Source organism: Cervus canadensis, chromosome 13 (genome assembly GCF_019320065.1).
Source record: "Cervus canadensis isolate Bull #8, Minnesota chromosome 13, ASM1932006v1, whole genome shotgun sequence".
NCBI lineage: Eukaryota > Metazoa > Chordata > Mammalia > Artiodactyla > Cervidae > Cervus > Cervus canadensis.
Window position 1 is genome coordinate 50,918,230 of NC_057398.1, and position 13,342 is coordinate 50,931,571.

General features: G+C 38.2%; 1 protein-coding gene across 1 annotated transcript in view; it reads right to left on the bottom strand.

The window, feature by feature from the left end:
* The window catches only part of DNAH14 (dynein axonemal heavy chain 14), a 394,377-nt gene extending 386,272 nt beyond the window's left edge, over positions 1 to 8,105 (bottom strand). The window contains exon 1 of the mRNA XM_043484666.1: positions 7,906 to 8,105. Within this exon, the coding sequence (XP_043340601.1) occupies positions 7,906 to 8,105 (200 nt within the window). The remainder of the gene's footprint in view (positions 1 to 7,905) is intronic.
* Between the last annotated feature and the right edge of the window lie 5,237 nt (positions 8,106 to 13,342).

Below are 13,342 nucleotides of genomic sequence, written 5' to 3' on the forward strand. Positions count from 1 at the left end.
TCTCAAACCATTAAATTCCAATCTCCCAATTTCAACTAATCTCACGACAACACTTCCAAGGAACATAAAGGCATCAGATGGGAATTCCTTCAAATAGTCATTGCCATATAATAAGCCAAGCAACACACGTCTATACTAATGCTTCTGCCCTCCTTACTAATAAAGGAGATGTCTGTTTCTCCTCCTCCCAAAACCAATCATTTCCACCTTTTGTTAGACATATCCCCTCATGCCTACACTATTAACCATTCTTTTTTTCTTTTTCATATCCAAGCAGCTTCTCAATCTGTTAATTGCCTTTCTTCACAGTCAAAATTCTGGAAAGAGTTGCATATAGTCTCTATTCTATTTCTTCATCTACTATGCACTTCTTAATCCATTCCAGTCTGGCTTTGGAACTCCACTAAAACAATATTCAAGTGAACATATTCTTCAGGTCAATAAAGTCAATGGACAGTGTCTGTCCTTATTTTACTAGACTTACCAGTGTTATTTGATACTTTAGACCATGTCTTCCTCTTTTTATAAAGGTATAATTGACAAATAATATTAGTTTCAAGTGTACAACATAATGTCTCAGTATTTGTACACATTGCAAAATTACCACCATAGTTAATTCTAGTTACCATTCATCATCACACATAGTTATAAATCTTTTTCTTTACATGAGAAGTTTTAAAATTTACTCTCTTATGAACACTGGTTACTATTGTTAATAATAGTAATGTTGTAAATGACAGATCTTCCATTTATGATGGCAAAATGTCCTGGTAAACCCACAGTAAGTTGAAAGTATCACTAAGTTGAAAATGCACTTAACACACCTAAGCTACGAAACATCATAGCTTATCTTAGCCTACCTTGGAGTGCCCAGAAAATTTACATTAGCCAACAGCTGGGCAAAATCATCTAACATAAAGCTTATTTTAAAATAAATGTGAATATTTTATGTGATTTATTGAATACTGTATTGAAAGTGAAAAACAGAATGGCTGTATGGGTACAGTATGGTTATAAATGTGTTGGTTGCTTACCCTCATGGCTGTGTGGTTGACTGGGAGCTGTGTCTCACTGCTGCTGCCCAGCATTATAAAAGAATATTGTACTACATTTCACTACCCCAGGGAAAGATCAAAATCCAAAGACTGGATATGCACCAATTTTCCATTATAAGATAAAAAACTTCTAAGTTGAACCATCCTTAAGTTGGGGACTGTCTATACATCCCTATGCATTATTTATTTTATGACTTAAAGTCTGTTCCTTTTGAACACTTTCACCCATTTTGCCCATCCCTGATCCTCAGCCTCTGGCAACCACCAATCTGTTCTCTATATCCATGAGTTCAGGGCTTTTTTCCCCATATATAAGTGAGCCCACACAGTTTCTGTCTTTCTGTCCGACTTACTTCACTTAACATAATGTTGTAAGCAAGAGAGTTCCAGAAAAAATATCTATTTCTGCTTTATTGACTACGCGAAAGCCTTCGACTGTGTGGATCACAATAAACTGTCAAAAATTCTGAATGAGATGGGAATACCAGGCCACCTGACCTGCCTCTTGAGAAACCTGTATGCAGGTTAGGAAGCAACAGTTAGAACTGGACATGGAACAATGGACTGGTTCCAAATAGGAAAAGGAGTACGTCAAGGCTGTATATTGTCACCCTGCTTATTTAACTTATATGCAGAGTATATCGAGAACGCTGGCTGGAAGAAGCACAAGCCGGAATCAAGATTGCCGGGAGAAATATCAATAACCTCAGATATGCAGATGACACCACCCTTATGGCAGAAAGTGAAGAGGAACTAAAAAGCCTCTTGATGAAAGTGAAAGAGGAGAGGGAAAAAGTTGGCTTAAAGCTTAACATTCAGAAAACTAGGATCAGGCATCTGGTCTCATCACTTCATGGCAAATAGATGGGGAAACAGTGGAAACAGTCAGAGACTTTATATTTTTGGGCTCCAAAATCACTGCAGATGGTGACTGCGGCCATGAAATTAAAAGAAGCTTACTCCTTGGAAGGAAAGTTATGACCAACCTAGATAGCATAGTCAAAAGCAGAGACATTACTTTGCCAACAAAGGTCCATCTGGTCAAGGCTATGGTTTTTCCAGTGGTCATGTGTGGATGTGAGAGGTGGACTGTGAAGAAAGCTGAGTGCCGAAAAATTGATGCTTTTGAACTGTGGTATTGGAGAAGACTCTTGAGAGTCCCTTGGACTGCAAGGAGATCCAACCAGTCCATCCTAAAGGAGATCAGTCCTGGGTGTTCATTGGAAGGAGTGATGCTGAAGCTGAAACTCCAATGCTTTGGCCACCTCATGCGAAGAGTTGACTCACTGGAAAAGACCCTGATGGTGGGAGGGATTGGGGGCAGGAGGAGAAGGGGACGACAGAGGATGAGATGGCTCATCTCATCCATGAGTCGGCATCACCGACTCGATGGACATGAGTTTGAGTAAACTCCGGGAGTATGTGATGGACAGGGAGGCCTGGCGTGCTGCGATTCATGGGGTCACAGAGAGTTGGACACGATGAGTGACTGAACTGAACTGAATGCTGTAACGTCCATCTATGTTGCCCTAAATGGCAAGATTTCCTTTTTTATAGCTGACTAATATCCCAGTATTTGTATCACATTTTCTTGATCAATTCATCCAACAGTAGACACTCAGGTTGTTTTCATGTCTATACTACAGAAAATAATGTTGCAATGAACATCGGGGGTGCATATATCATTTCAAGTTAGAGCTTTCATATCCTTCAGATAAAAATCAAGAAGTATAACTGCTGGATCATGTGGTAATTCTATTCTTAGTTTGAGGAAAACTCAATACTATTTTCCAAAGTGGTTATACTAATTTACATTCCCACAAACAGTACACATGGGTTCCCTTTTCTCCACATCCTTGCAAACACTCTTATTTCTTGTCTTTTTTATAACAGCCATTCTAACAGGTGTGATGATTATCTCTTTGTGATTTTGATTTGCATTTCTCTGATGACTAGTGATGCTGAGCCGCTTATGTACCTGTTGGCCATCTGTATTTCTTCTTTGAAAAAATGTCTATTCACATCTTCTGCCCAAATTTTAATCTAGTTGCTTGATTTTTTGCTGTTGAGTTGCATGAGCTCTTTTTATATTTTGGATATTAACCTCTTATCAGATATATGATTTGCAAGTTATCAGATATATGATTATTTACTACCATTTGGTAGAATGTCCTTTCATTTTCTTGATAGTTTCCTTTGGTGTGCGAAACTAGTTTTATGTAGTCCCACTTGTTTATTTTTGCTTTTGTTCACTTTGCTTTTGGGGTCAAATTCATGAAAATTGTCACCAAGACCAATGTCAAAGAGTTTTACACTGGTCTCCTTCTAGGAGTTTTACTGCTTTCAGATATTATATTCCTCAACAACAACAACATTATTTTCAACTCTTTAAACCATTTTCTGTTAATTTTTGTGTACTGAATAATACAGGTCTAGTTTTACTCTTTGAAAATTGGCTATCCAGTTCTACCAACACCATTTATTAAAGAGACTGTCCTTTCCACATTGAACATTCTTGGCTGTTTTGTCAAATTATTGGCCATTTATGCATTATCTTATTTCTGCTTCATTCTTCACTCTCAAGATTGCTTTAGCTATTTGAGGTCTACTGTGTGGCTCCATACAAATTTTAGGATTGTTTTTTCTATTTCTGTGGAAAATGTCATTGAAATTTTGATAGGGTTTGCACTAAATCTGTAGATTGCTTCAGGCAGTATGGACATTTTAACAATATTAATTCTTCTAATCCACAACCAGAGATTATCTTTCCACTAATTTATATCTTCTTCAGTTTCTATCATCAGTGTCTTACAGTTTTCAGTGTACAGGTATTTCATTTTCTTGGGTAAATTTATTCCTTGTGTTGGTTAGTTGCTAAGTCATGTCTGACTCTGCGACCCCATGGACTGCAGCACACCAGGTTTTTCTTTCTTTCAGTATCTCCTGTAGTTTTCGCAGACTCATATGCATTGAGGCAGTGATGCCATCCAATCATCTCATCCTCTGTCATCTCTTTCTCCTCCTGCCTTCAATCTTTCCCATTATCAGGGTCTTTTCCAATGAGTTGGCTCTTTGCAGCAGGTACACAAAGTACTGGAGCTTCAGCCTCAGCATCAGTCCTTCCAATGAATATTCAGGGTAGATTTCCTTTAGATTGACTGGTTTGATCTCCTTGCAGTCCAAGGGACTCTAAAGAGCCTTTTCCAGCAGCACATTTTGAAAGCATCAATTCTTCAGCACTCAGCCTTCTTTATAGTCCAACTCTCACATTTGTACATGCCAGTGGAAAAACCATAGCTTTGACAAGACGGACATTTTTGTTTAAGATGGGTAAGCCTTAAGCTCATAGCGTATTTATGTGGTGACAGAAAAGAGCCAATAGAAAGGAAGATGAGAGAGAAGATAATAGATGGACCCCAAGTTCCTGAGGACGTGGCAGAAAAGGAGCTCCAAACAGAGGTGGCAGGAATAACCTTAAAGGAGAGGAGATACAATAATTCCCTGAGACAAATACTGCAGGTGACACTGGGGAGCTGCAAGTTAGACAAGTTTCCATTTGATTACCCCTAAAAGATGATGCTGTTAAAGTGCTGCACTCAATATACCAGAAAATCTGGAAAACTCAGCAGTGGCCACGGGACTGGAAAAGGTCAGTTTTCATTCCAATTCCTAAGAAAGGCAATGCCAAAGAATGCTCAAACTGCTGCACAATTGTACTCATCTCACACGCTAGTAAAGTAATGCTCAAAATTCTCCAAGCCAGGCTTCAGCAATACGTGAACTGAGAACTTCCAGATGTTCAAGCTGGTTTTAGAAAAGGCCAAGGAACCAGAGATCAAATTGCCAATATCCACTGGATCATCGAAAAAGCAAGAGAGTTCCAGAAAAACATCTATTTCTGCTTTATTGACTACGCGAAAGCCTTCGACTGTGTGGATCACAATAAACTGTCAAAAATTCTGAATGAGATGGGAATACCAGAGCACCTGACCTGCCTCTTGAGAAACCTGTATGCAGGTTAGGAAGCAACAGTTAGAACTGGACATGGAACAATGGACTGGTTCCAAATAGGAAAAGGAGTACGTCAAGGCTGTATATTGTCACCCTGCTTATTTAACTTATATGCAGAGTACATCATGAGAAACGCTGGGCTGGAAGAAGCACAAGCTGGAATCAAGATTGCCGGGAGAAATATCAATAACCTCAGATATGCAGATGACACCACCCTTATGGCAGAGAGTGAAGAGGAGCTAAAAAGCCTCTTGATGAAAGTGAAAGAGGAGAGTGAAAAAGTTGGCTTAAAGCTTAACATTCAGAAAACTAAGATCAGGCATCTGGTCCCATCACCTCATGGGAAATAGATGGGGAAACAGTGGAAACAGTGTCAGACTTCATTTTGGGGGGCTCCAAAATCACTGCAGATGGTGACTGCGGCCATGAAATTAAAAGAAGCTTACTCCTTGGAAGGAAAGTTATGACCAACCTAGATAGCATAGTCAAAAGCAGAGACATTACTTTGCCAACAAAGGTCCATCTGGTCAAGGCTATGGTTTTTCCAGTGGTCATGTGTGGATGCGAGAGGTGGACTGTGAAGAAAGCTGAGTGCCGAAAAATTGATGCTTTTGAACTGTGGTATTGGAGAAGACTCTTGAGAGTCCCTTGGACTGCAAGGAGATCCAACCAGTCCATCCTAAAGGAGATCAGTCCTGGGTGTTCATTGGAAGGAGTGATGCTGAAGCTGAAACTCCAATGCTTTGGCCACCTCATGCGAAGAGTTGACTCACTGGAAAAGACCCTGATGGTGGGAGGGATTGGGGGCAGGAGGAGAAGGGGATGACAAAGGATGAGATGGCTGGATGGCATCACCAACTCGCTGGACATGAGTCTGAGTAAACTCCGGGAGTATATGATAGACAGGGAGGCCTGGCGTGCTGCGATTCATGGGGTCGCAAAGAGTTGGACACGACTGAGCAACTGAACTGAACTGAACTGATCTTCAATTTTTATTTTTTATAAAGTAGAGGCATAATCAAGTAATTCAGGCTCATGGTTAAATTGCAACAGCTTAAACAGATGTTGTATGTAATAGAAAGGAGAGCTAAAAAGAGATATAAAATAATAAAAGGCAGAACTGAGTGCCCCACTACTGATACTGGGGACCATGAAATTGGAAAGAGAACCAATCAATATGATTGTTTAAGTGCTCTGCAAAATAGGCTTACCAAGTTGGTAACCAAGGAAAATTGACAATGACATTGTAGAGTTTGCTTTTGTTGTTCAATCACCCAGTTGTGTCCTACTCTTTGCAACCCCATGGACTGCAGCACGCCAGGCCTCCCTGTCCCTCACCATCGCCCAAAGTTTGCCCAAGTTCATGTCCACTGCATCAGTGATGCCATCCAGCCATCTCATCCTCTGATGCCCTCTTCTCCTTCTGCCCTCAATCTTTCCTAGCATCAGGGACTTTTCCAATGAGTGGGCTGTTCACACCAGATGACCAAAATACTGGAGCTTCAGCTTCAGCATCAGTCCTTCCAACAAGTATTCAGGGCTGATTTCCCTTAAGATTGACTGGTTTGATCTCCATGCTGTCCAAGGGGCTTTCGGGAATCTTCTCCAGCACCACAATTCAAAGGCATCAATTCTTTGGCATTCTGCCTTCTTTACAGTCCAACTCTCAAAACCATACGTGACCACTGGGAGGACCATAGTCTAGACTATACGGACCTTTGTTGGCAGAGTAATGTCTCTGCTTTTCAACACACTGTATAAGTGTGTCATAGCCTTCCTGACAAGAAGCAACTGTCTTCTGATTTCACAGCTGCAGTCACCATCCGCAGTGATTCTAGAGCCCAAGAAGAGGAAATGTGTCACTACTTCCACATTTTCCACCTCTGTTTGCCATGAAATAATGAGGCTGGTTGCCATGATCTTAGTTTTTTTTTTAATATTTCGTTTATGCCCACTCTTTCACTCTCTTCCTTCACCCTCATCAAGAGGCTCTTAAGGTTCCTCTTTGCTTTCAGCCATTAAAGTGGTCTCATCCGCATATCTGAGGTTGTTGATGTTTCTCCCACCTATTCTAGTTTGTAACTCAACCAGCCCAACATTTCTCATGATATGCTCAGCTTATAGGTTAAACAAACAGGGTGAAGGCAGACAGCCCTGTCGTACTCCTTTTTCAAACTTGAACCAATCAGTTGTTCCGTACAGGGTTCTAACTGTTGCTTGTAACTGTTGATTAGAGTTTACATTTTGCCAATTCAGGAGCAGAGGAAAGAAATGGGAAAACGGAGTTGAAGTTACTGGTCACAGAGTGACTGATCCAGGAAGAAGTGAAGAATGGAGACCAAAGCTGGAGAGAAAAGAAAGCTGCAGTTTTTAAAAAATGTAAATTTTGGAAATGGTAGAATTAGGGATTGGAAGAAGGAAGGTAAACAAACAAACAAAAAAAATGGAGGTAAGTGGAGGGACTAATCAAGACGCTGGTTGACAAGAGGAACAAAGAGGGGTCACAACAAAGCTAGAAGGCACTAGGGACTTAAGGGAATGCTGACCCACTCCTTTTAGGGTTATCTCACACACATACAAAACAAGATGATATGCATGAGACAGCAATGTAAATTGCTATAGAAATGCCAGATATTCTTGGTGGTAGCAGTGATATTATTGTTGTTATTTTTATTATTATGTTTAGTGTTCCCTTTAAAAGGTAAGCTTTGTATTTAATTTCTATGACTAATGGAATTAGTAAAGTACCAAACCTTGTATCATTTCAATATATTTTACTTGTTTACTTGATTTAATACTATGAAAACTTCTATTTCCACAAAAGCAAATAAAAGTCAACATGCCTGGAGTGTAATCTTGATAAATTTCTTCTGCTTTCTCTGACTTCAAGGGTACAGAGATTGTTCCCAACGTTTTATGTTTCAGTGTCTCCTTTCCTGCTGGTCGATTCCCTGATGGTAGAACATCTTGATAATATCTCCCTTCTTTGTATTTTAAAACTCTAATGTGACAAAGAAAATAAGATACTATAGTTAACATTCTCTATAACTTACATTTTAAATCTTTCTTCTGTACTTTACAGTGCAATACAATATCTATCCTGTCAAACAATTTTTGATAGGCACTTTGGAAAGAAGATCTGAAACATGGAGATAGGTCTAACTGATATTACTGAAATTTTAAAGCTGAAAGGGACTTAAGAATCCTCGTCTAATTTTATTTTAAATGATAAAGAAATGTTCCCCATTTCCTGTGCCTCTGATATGACACACATAAATATTTATCAGAATTTTATACTTTATTATTAAAGATAAATACAATGATGGATGACAATAATCAAAAAATGACAAGAAAAAAAGAAATGTTACCAATTAAGTTGGTGGCAGGGTGAGGTCAGAACACAGTTTTCTGAAATTCAAACTTTACATAATTACCCTCCTTTATAAAAAAAAAAACTACAGCAACCACCACCAACAACCTGTATCAGGATTAAAGCCAAAGTCTTTTCACATTGCTTTAGCCATTTACTTTGTAAATGTTGGGAAAATGTATTCATAAGAACAGAATCCAAAATGACTGCCTACAATACCTACAGCTACATACCATATTTTTGCAAAGCAGAGAAAATTCAGGGTTCTGTAACTTCAAACATAGACTTCTCAGTAGAAAAGATACCCTTGTTAGGTATATTAAACAAAAATACTTAATCACATGAATAGTAAGGTAATACTTCTCTTCAAAGACAAATAAGGCATTTCTTTGAACCTGTTTATGGATGGATAACTTTATTAGTTCGGCAAAAGCAATGGCACCCCACTCCAGTACTCTTGCCTGGAAAATCCCATGGATGGAGGAACCTAGTAGGCTGCAGACCATGGGGTCGCTAAGGGTTGGACACGACTGAGTGACTTCCCTTTCACTTTTCACTTTCATGCATTGGAGAAGGAAATGGCAACCCACTCCAGTGTTCTTGCCTGGAGAATCCCAGGGACAGAGGAGCCTGGTGGGCTTCTGTCTATGGGGTCGCAGATAGTTGGACACGACTGAAGCGACTTAGCAGCAGCAGCAACTTTATTAGGTATTCCTAAATCTTTTATCTTTGAGGACTTTGTGAGTGCCATTTGGTTTGGACAGCAAGGAGATCCAACCAGTCCATCCTAAAGGAAATCAGTCCTGAATATTCATTGGAAGAACTGATGTTGAAACTGAAACTCCAATACTTTGGCCACTTGATGCGAAGAACTGCCTCATAGGAAAACACCCTGATGCTGGGAAAGACTAAGGGCAAGAGGAGAAGGGCACATCAGAGGACGAGATGGTTGGATGGCATCACTGACTCAATGGACATGAGTTTGAGTAAACTCTAGGAGTTGGTGATGGACAGGGAGGCCTGGAGTGCTGCAGTCCATGGGGTCGCAAAGAGTTAGACACGACTGAGTGACTGAACTGAACTGATTCGATTTATAAACACCTTGAACAGTTTCCTTGTGATTATAATGACCATCCCCATAACTTCTCCATATCCTTTGTTCTTTTTTTTTCCCCTTCCTGAATTGATTACCATTTTCTTAGCAACACTGAGGAGTAACTTTCACATTTTGGGTGGTAATCTTTGGTCATTTTATATGCATTAAAAGTACCTTCCACTTTGGACTTATCTTTGAACTCTTGACAAACAGAAGTTCTTAACTTTAATCTAATCTATCTTTGTATGATTTGTCTTAATTAAGAAATCTTTCCTCACTCCACAGTGATAACAAAATTCTCATAAATTTTCCTAACAGCCTTACAGTTTGGCCTTTCACAAGTCTTATAACTGATTTGTAGCATGAGGACAAATACAATTTCTGTACCCTCCCGATAAGGACATGTGATCAAAACTGGGTCTCCAGCATTGCAGGCAGATGCTTTACCGTCTGAGCCACCAGGGAAGCCCGTTGATCATTACAGCATCATTACTGAACACCCCCATCCTTTCCCTCACTGATCTGTACCAGTAGTCTGTCATCAATCAAAATGTGTGTACAATTATTCATTCCTGGTTCTTTATTTTTATTTGGGTTTATCCTCATTTCTATATCACACTATTTTATTTACTATAGTTTAGATAGCTTTAAATTGTATTTTCCCCAAATTTTCCCAAATTGTCTTTTTCCAAAGAAAGTGCTTACATATTCTTGGCCCTTTGATTTTCTATATACATTTTGTTGCACTCTCAATTAAATTTTGTAATTTTACTCATAAAGGTCAAACATATTTTTTATTGGAGTATAACTGTTTTACATGTTGTGTTAGCTTCTGCTGTGTAACAAAGTAAATGAGCTACATCCTGCTAACGCCAGAGACTTAAGAAACGTGGGTGAGATCCCTGGGAAGATTCCCCTGCAGGAGGGCATGGCAACCCACTCCAGTATTCATGCCTGGGGAATACCATGGACAGAAGAGCCTCGTAGGCTACAGTCCTTGGGGTCACACAGAGTCAGACACGACTGAAGCGACCTAGCGCACACACACACACCTCCACCTTGAGTCTCCTTCCCACCCCGCAGTCCTACCCCTCTAGGTCATCACAGAGCTCCAAGCTGAGCGCTCTGTGCTATAGAGCAGCTTCCCATCAGCTATCTATTTTATACATGGCAGTGTATACATGTCAATACTACTCTCCCAATTTTTCCCCTTCCTCCCAGGTCCATATGTCCATTCTCTACATCTGTGTCTCTACTCTTGCCCTACAAACAGGTACATCTATACCATTTTTGTAGACTGCATATATGTGTGTTAATATATATTTGTTTTTCTCCTTCTGACTTATTTCACTTCATATGAAAGACTCTAGTCCATCCACATCAACAAATGACCCATTTCATTTCTTTTTATGACTGAGTGATATCCCACTTTATATATATACCAAATCTTCTTTATCCATTCACCTATCGATGGACATTTAGATTGCTTTTATGTCCCAGCTATTGTTAATAATGCTGCAATGAACACTGAGGTACATGTGTCTTTTTGAATTATGATTTCCTCAGGGTAAATGTCCAGTAGTGGGATTGTTGGGTCATATGGTAGTTCTATTTCTAGTTTTTTAAGGAACCTCCATAACTGTTCTCCATAATGGCTATATCAATTTACATTCCCAGCAACAGAGCAAGAGGGTTCCCTTTTCTCCATCCCTCTCCAGCATTTATTGTTTGTAGATTTCTTGATGATGGCCATTCTGACTGGTGTGAGGCGATAGCTCTTTGTAGGTTTGATCTGCATGTCTCTAATACTTAGTGATGTTGAGTACCTTCTCATGCAAACACATTGTTAAAAGAATTTTTTAGGTACCTTATTTTTCATTATTATTATGAATGATAGTTATGGTTTAATTATATTTTCAATCTATTGCTGGACCATAGAAAAGCAATACACTTATAAATACTGATTTTAATATAGCAGCCTTGCTAATAAATTCACTTATTAATTATAAAATTTTGTAAATTATTCTGTACTTTATTTGTAGACAATCTATGAATAATTGCAGTTTCTGATCTTTCAAACCTGGTAGCTTTCTTTCTTTGTCTTTTTTCCTTTCCTTTCTTAGGACCTATAATAGAATGTTGAATAGAAATGGCAACAAAGCAAGCATTCCTGTCACTCCTCTGAATTTAAAAGGAATTCTTTTAACACTTGATCATTCAAAATATGTTATTTGCTCTTGGTTTTTGATAAATGCCCTCAATCAAGTGGTTTCCTAAGAGTTTTTATCATTAACAGATATTAAATTTTATCAAGTCTTTCTCTTTCTTCTTTTAATTGGTACTGACAGATTTTCTAACATTGAAACTTGCATTTCTGAAATAAACTACACAATTTGATCTTGATGTATCATCCATTAATATACACTACTTTAATTGGTAGGTTAATATTTTATTTAGGACTTTTTTGCTTCTGAGGTCATGCATGAAACTTATTTGTAGGATTATACAAACTGCCCTCAAAAACTGAGTCAGAGACTACTTTCTCTTTTTCTATTCTGTAGAATAAGCTGTATATGATTGGATTCACTCTTCTAGAAACTCAAAAACTGTCAATTTCTCTGGACCTGATGTGTGTGGTCTGTGGCGGGAGGAGAAAGAGGAATGGGATTCACTACTACTAATTCAACAATTTAAATGGTAAAAAGAAAGCTCATCTTTCTATCATTTATTGAGAATATTTTATATATTTACATTTTACTTAAAATTTTTATATCTGTACTTAGCTCCCTTTTCTGATCTAGTATTAGTTACAAAGCCACTGTATCACACGACTACGTGGTGCATCACTCACCCTACTCTCCCTGGATCTGTGTTTCAGGGGGCAGCACATAAAGAGAGCATATCGTGAATGGTGCTTCCTGGGGTTGTGCGGTATCACAACCCTGTCTATTTGTGACTTCTTTTTCTCCTGGTTGATCTTATCAAATGACTGTCAATTTTATTGACAATTGGTGCTTTTGCTGGTTTTTCTTTGATTATCTTTGATATTTATTATGTTAATTTCTGATAATCTTTAACTTCTTCCTTCTGCCTTCTTAGGATTTATTCTGTTCTACATTCTTACTCCTAACTACTTAAAGTAGATTGCTAACTCATTAATTTTTTAGCCCTTTTTGTCTTTTAATACACAGTTTTTTGACTATAAGTTTCTCCCTAAACACACAATTTTTATATGTGTGACATAGTTACTAATGCAATAGTTTAAGCTCCCTTCCATTCTTCTTGTCTTCCTTCTATTATTATATTCAGTTCTAACATTTTTTTCCTAATTTCCTTTAGAGATCCTCCTTTCACCAACTAGTTATTTAGAAAACTATTTTTTTTTCAGATATTATGCTTCATTTCCAAATGGTTTCTAGTTAAACTCTTATAACTAAGTTCTAACATAATTAAAGAGTATGTAATGTATATTGATAATTTGGTTAAACAAGGTTTATGGTCTTAAATGGCACAGCATTACAATTGTTCCATATATCCTGAAATAGACGGTATAACTTTTATTTTTAAAATTTTTTATCTGTTGTTATCCTTTTGCATTTTAGGATACTTCCACACCATGCATTTTTTAAAAATTCAATTTGACATTTAAAAAGAAAAAGTTTAGTCCATTTGCATTTACTGTGATTACAGACATTTTGGGGATTTATTTCTACCATCTTATTTTGTTCTCTATGGATCCCTTTTCTTGTTGTTTCTCTATATTTTATCTCTATTTTTTCATTTTTTTTTCAGGAAAATTTCTTCAACTTT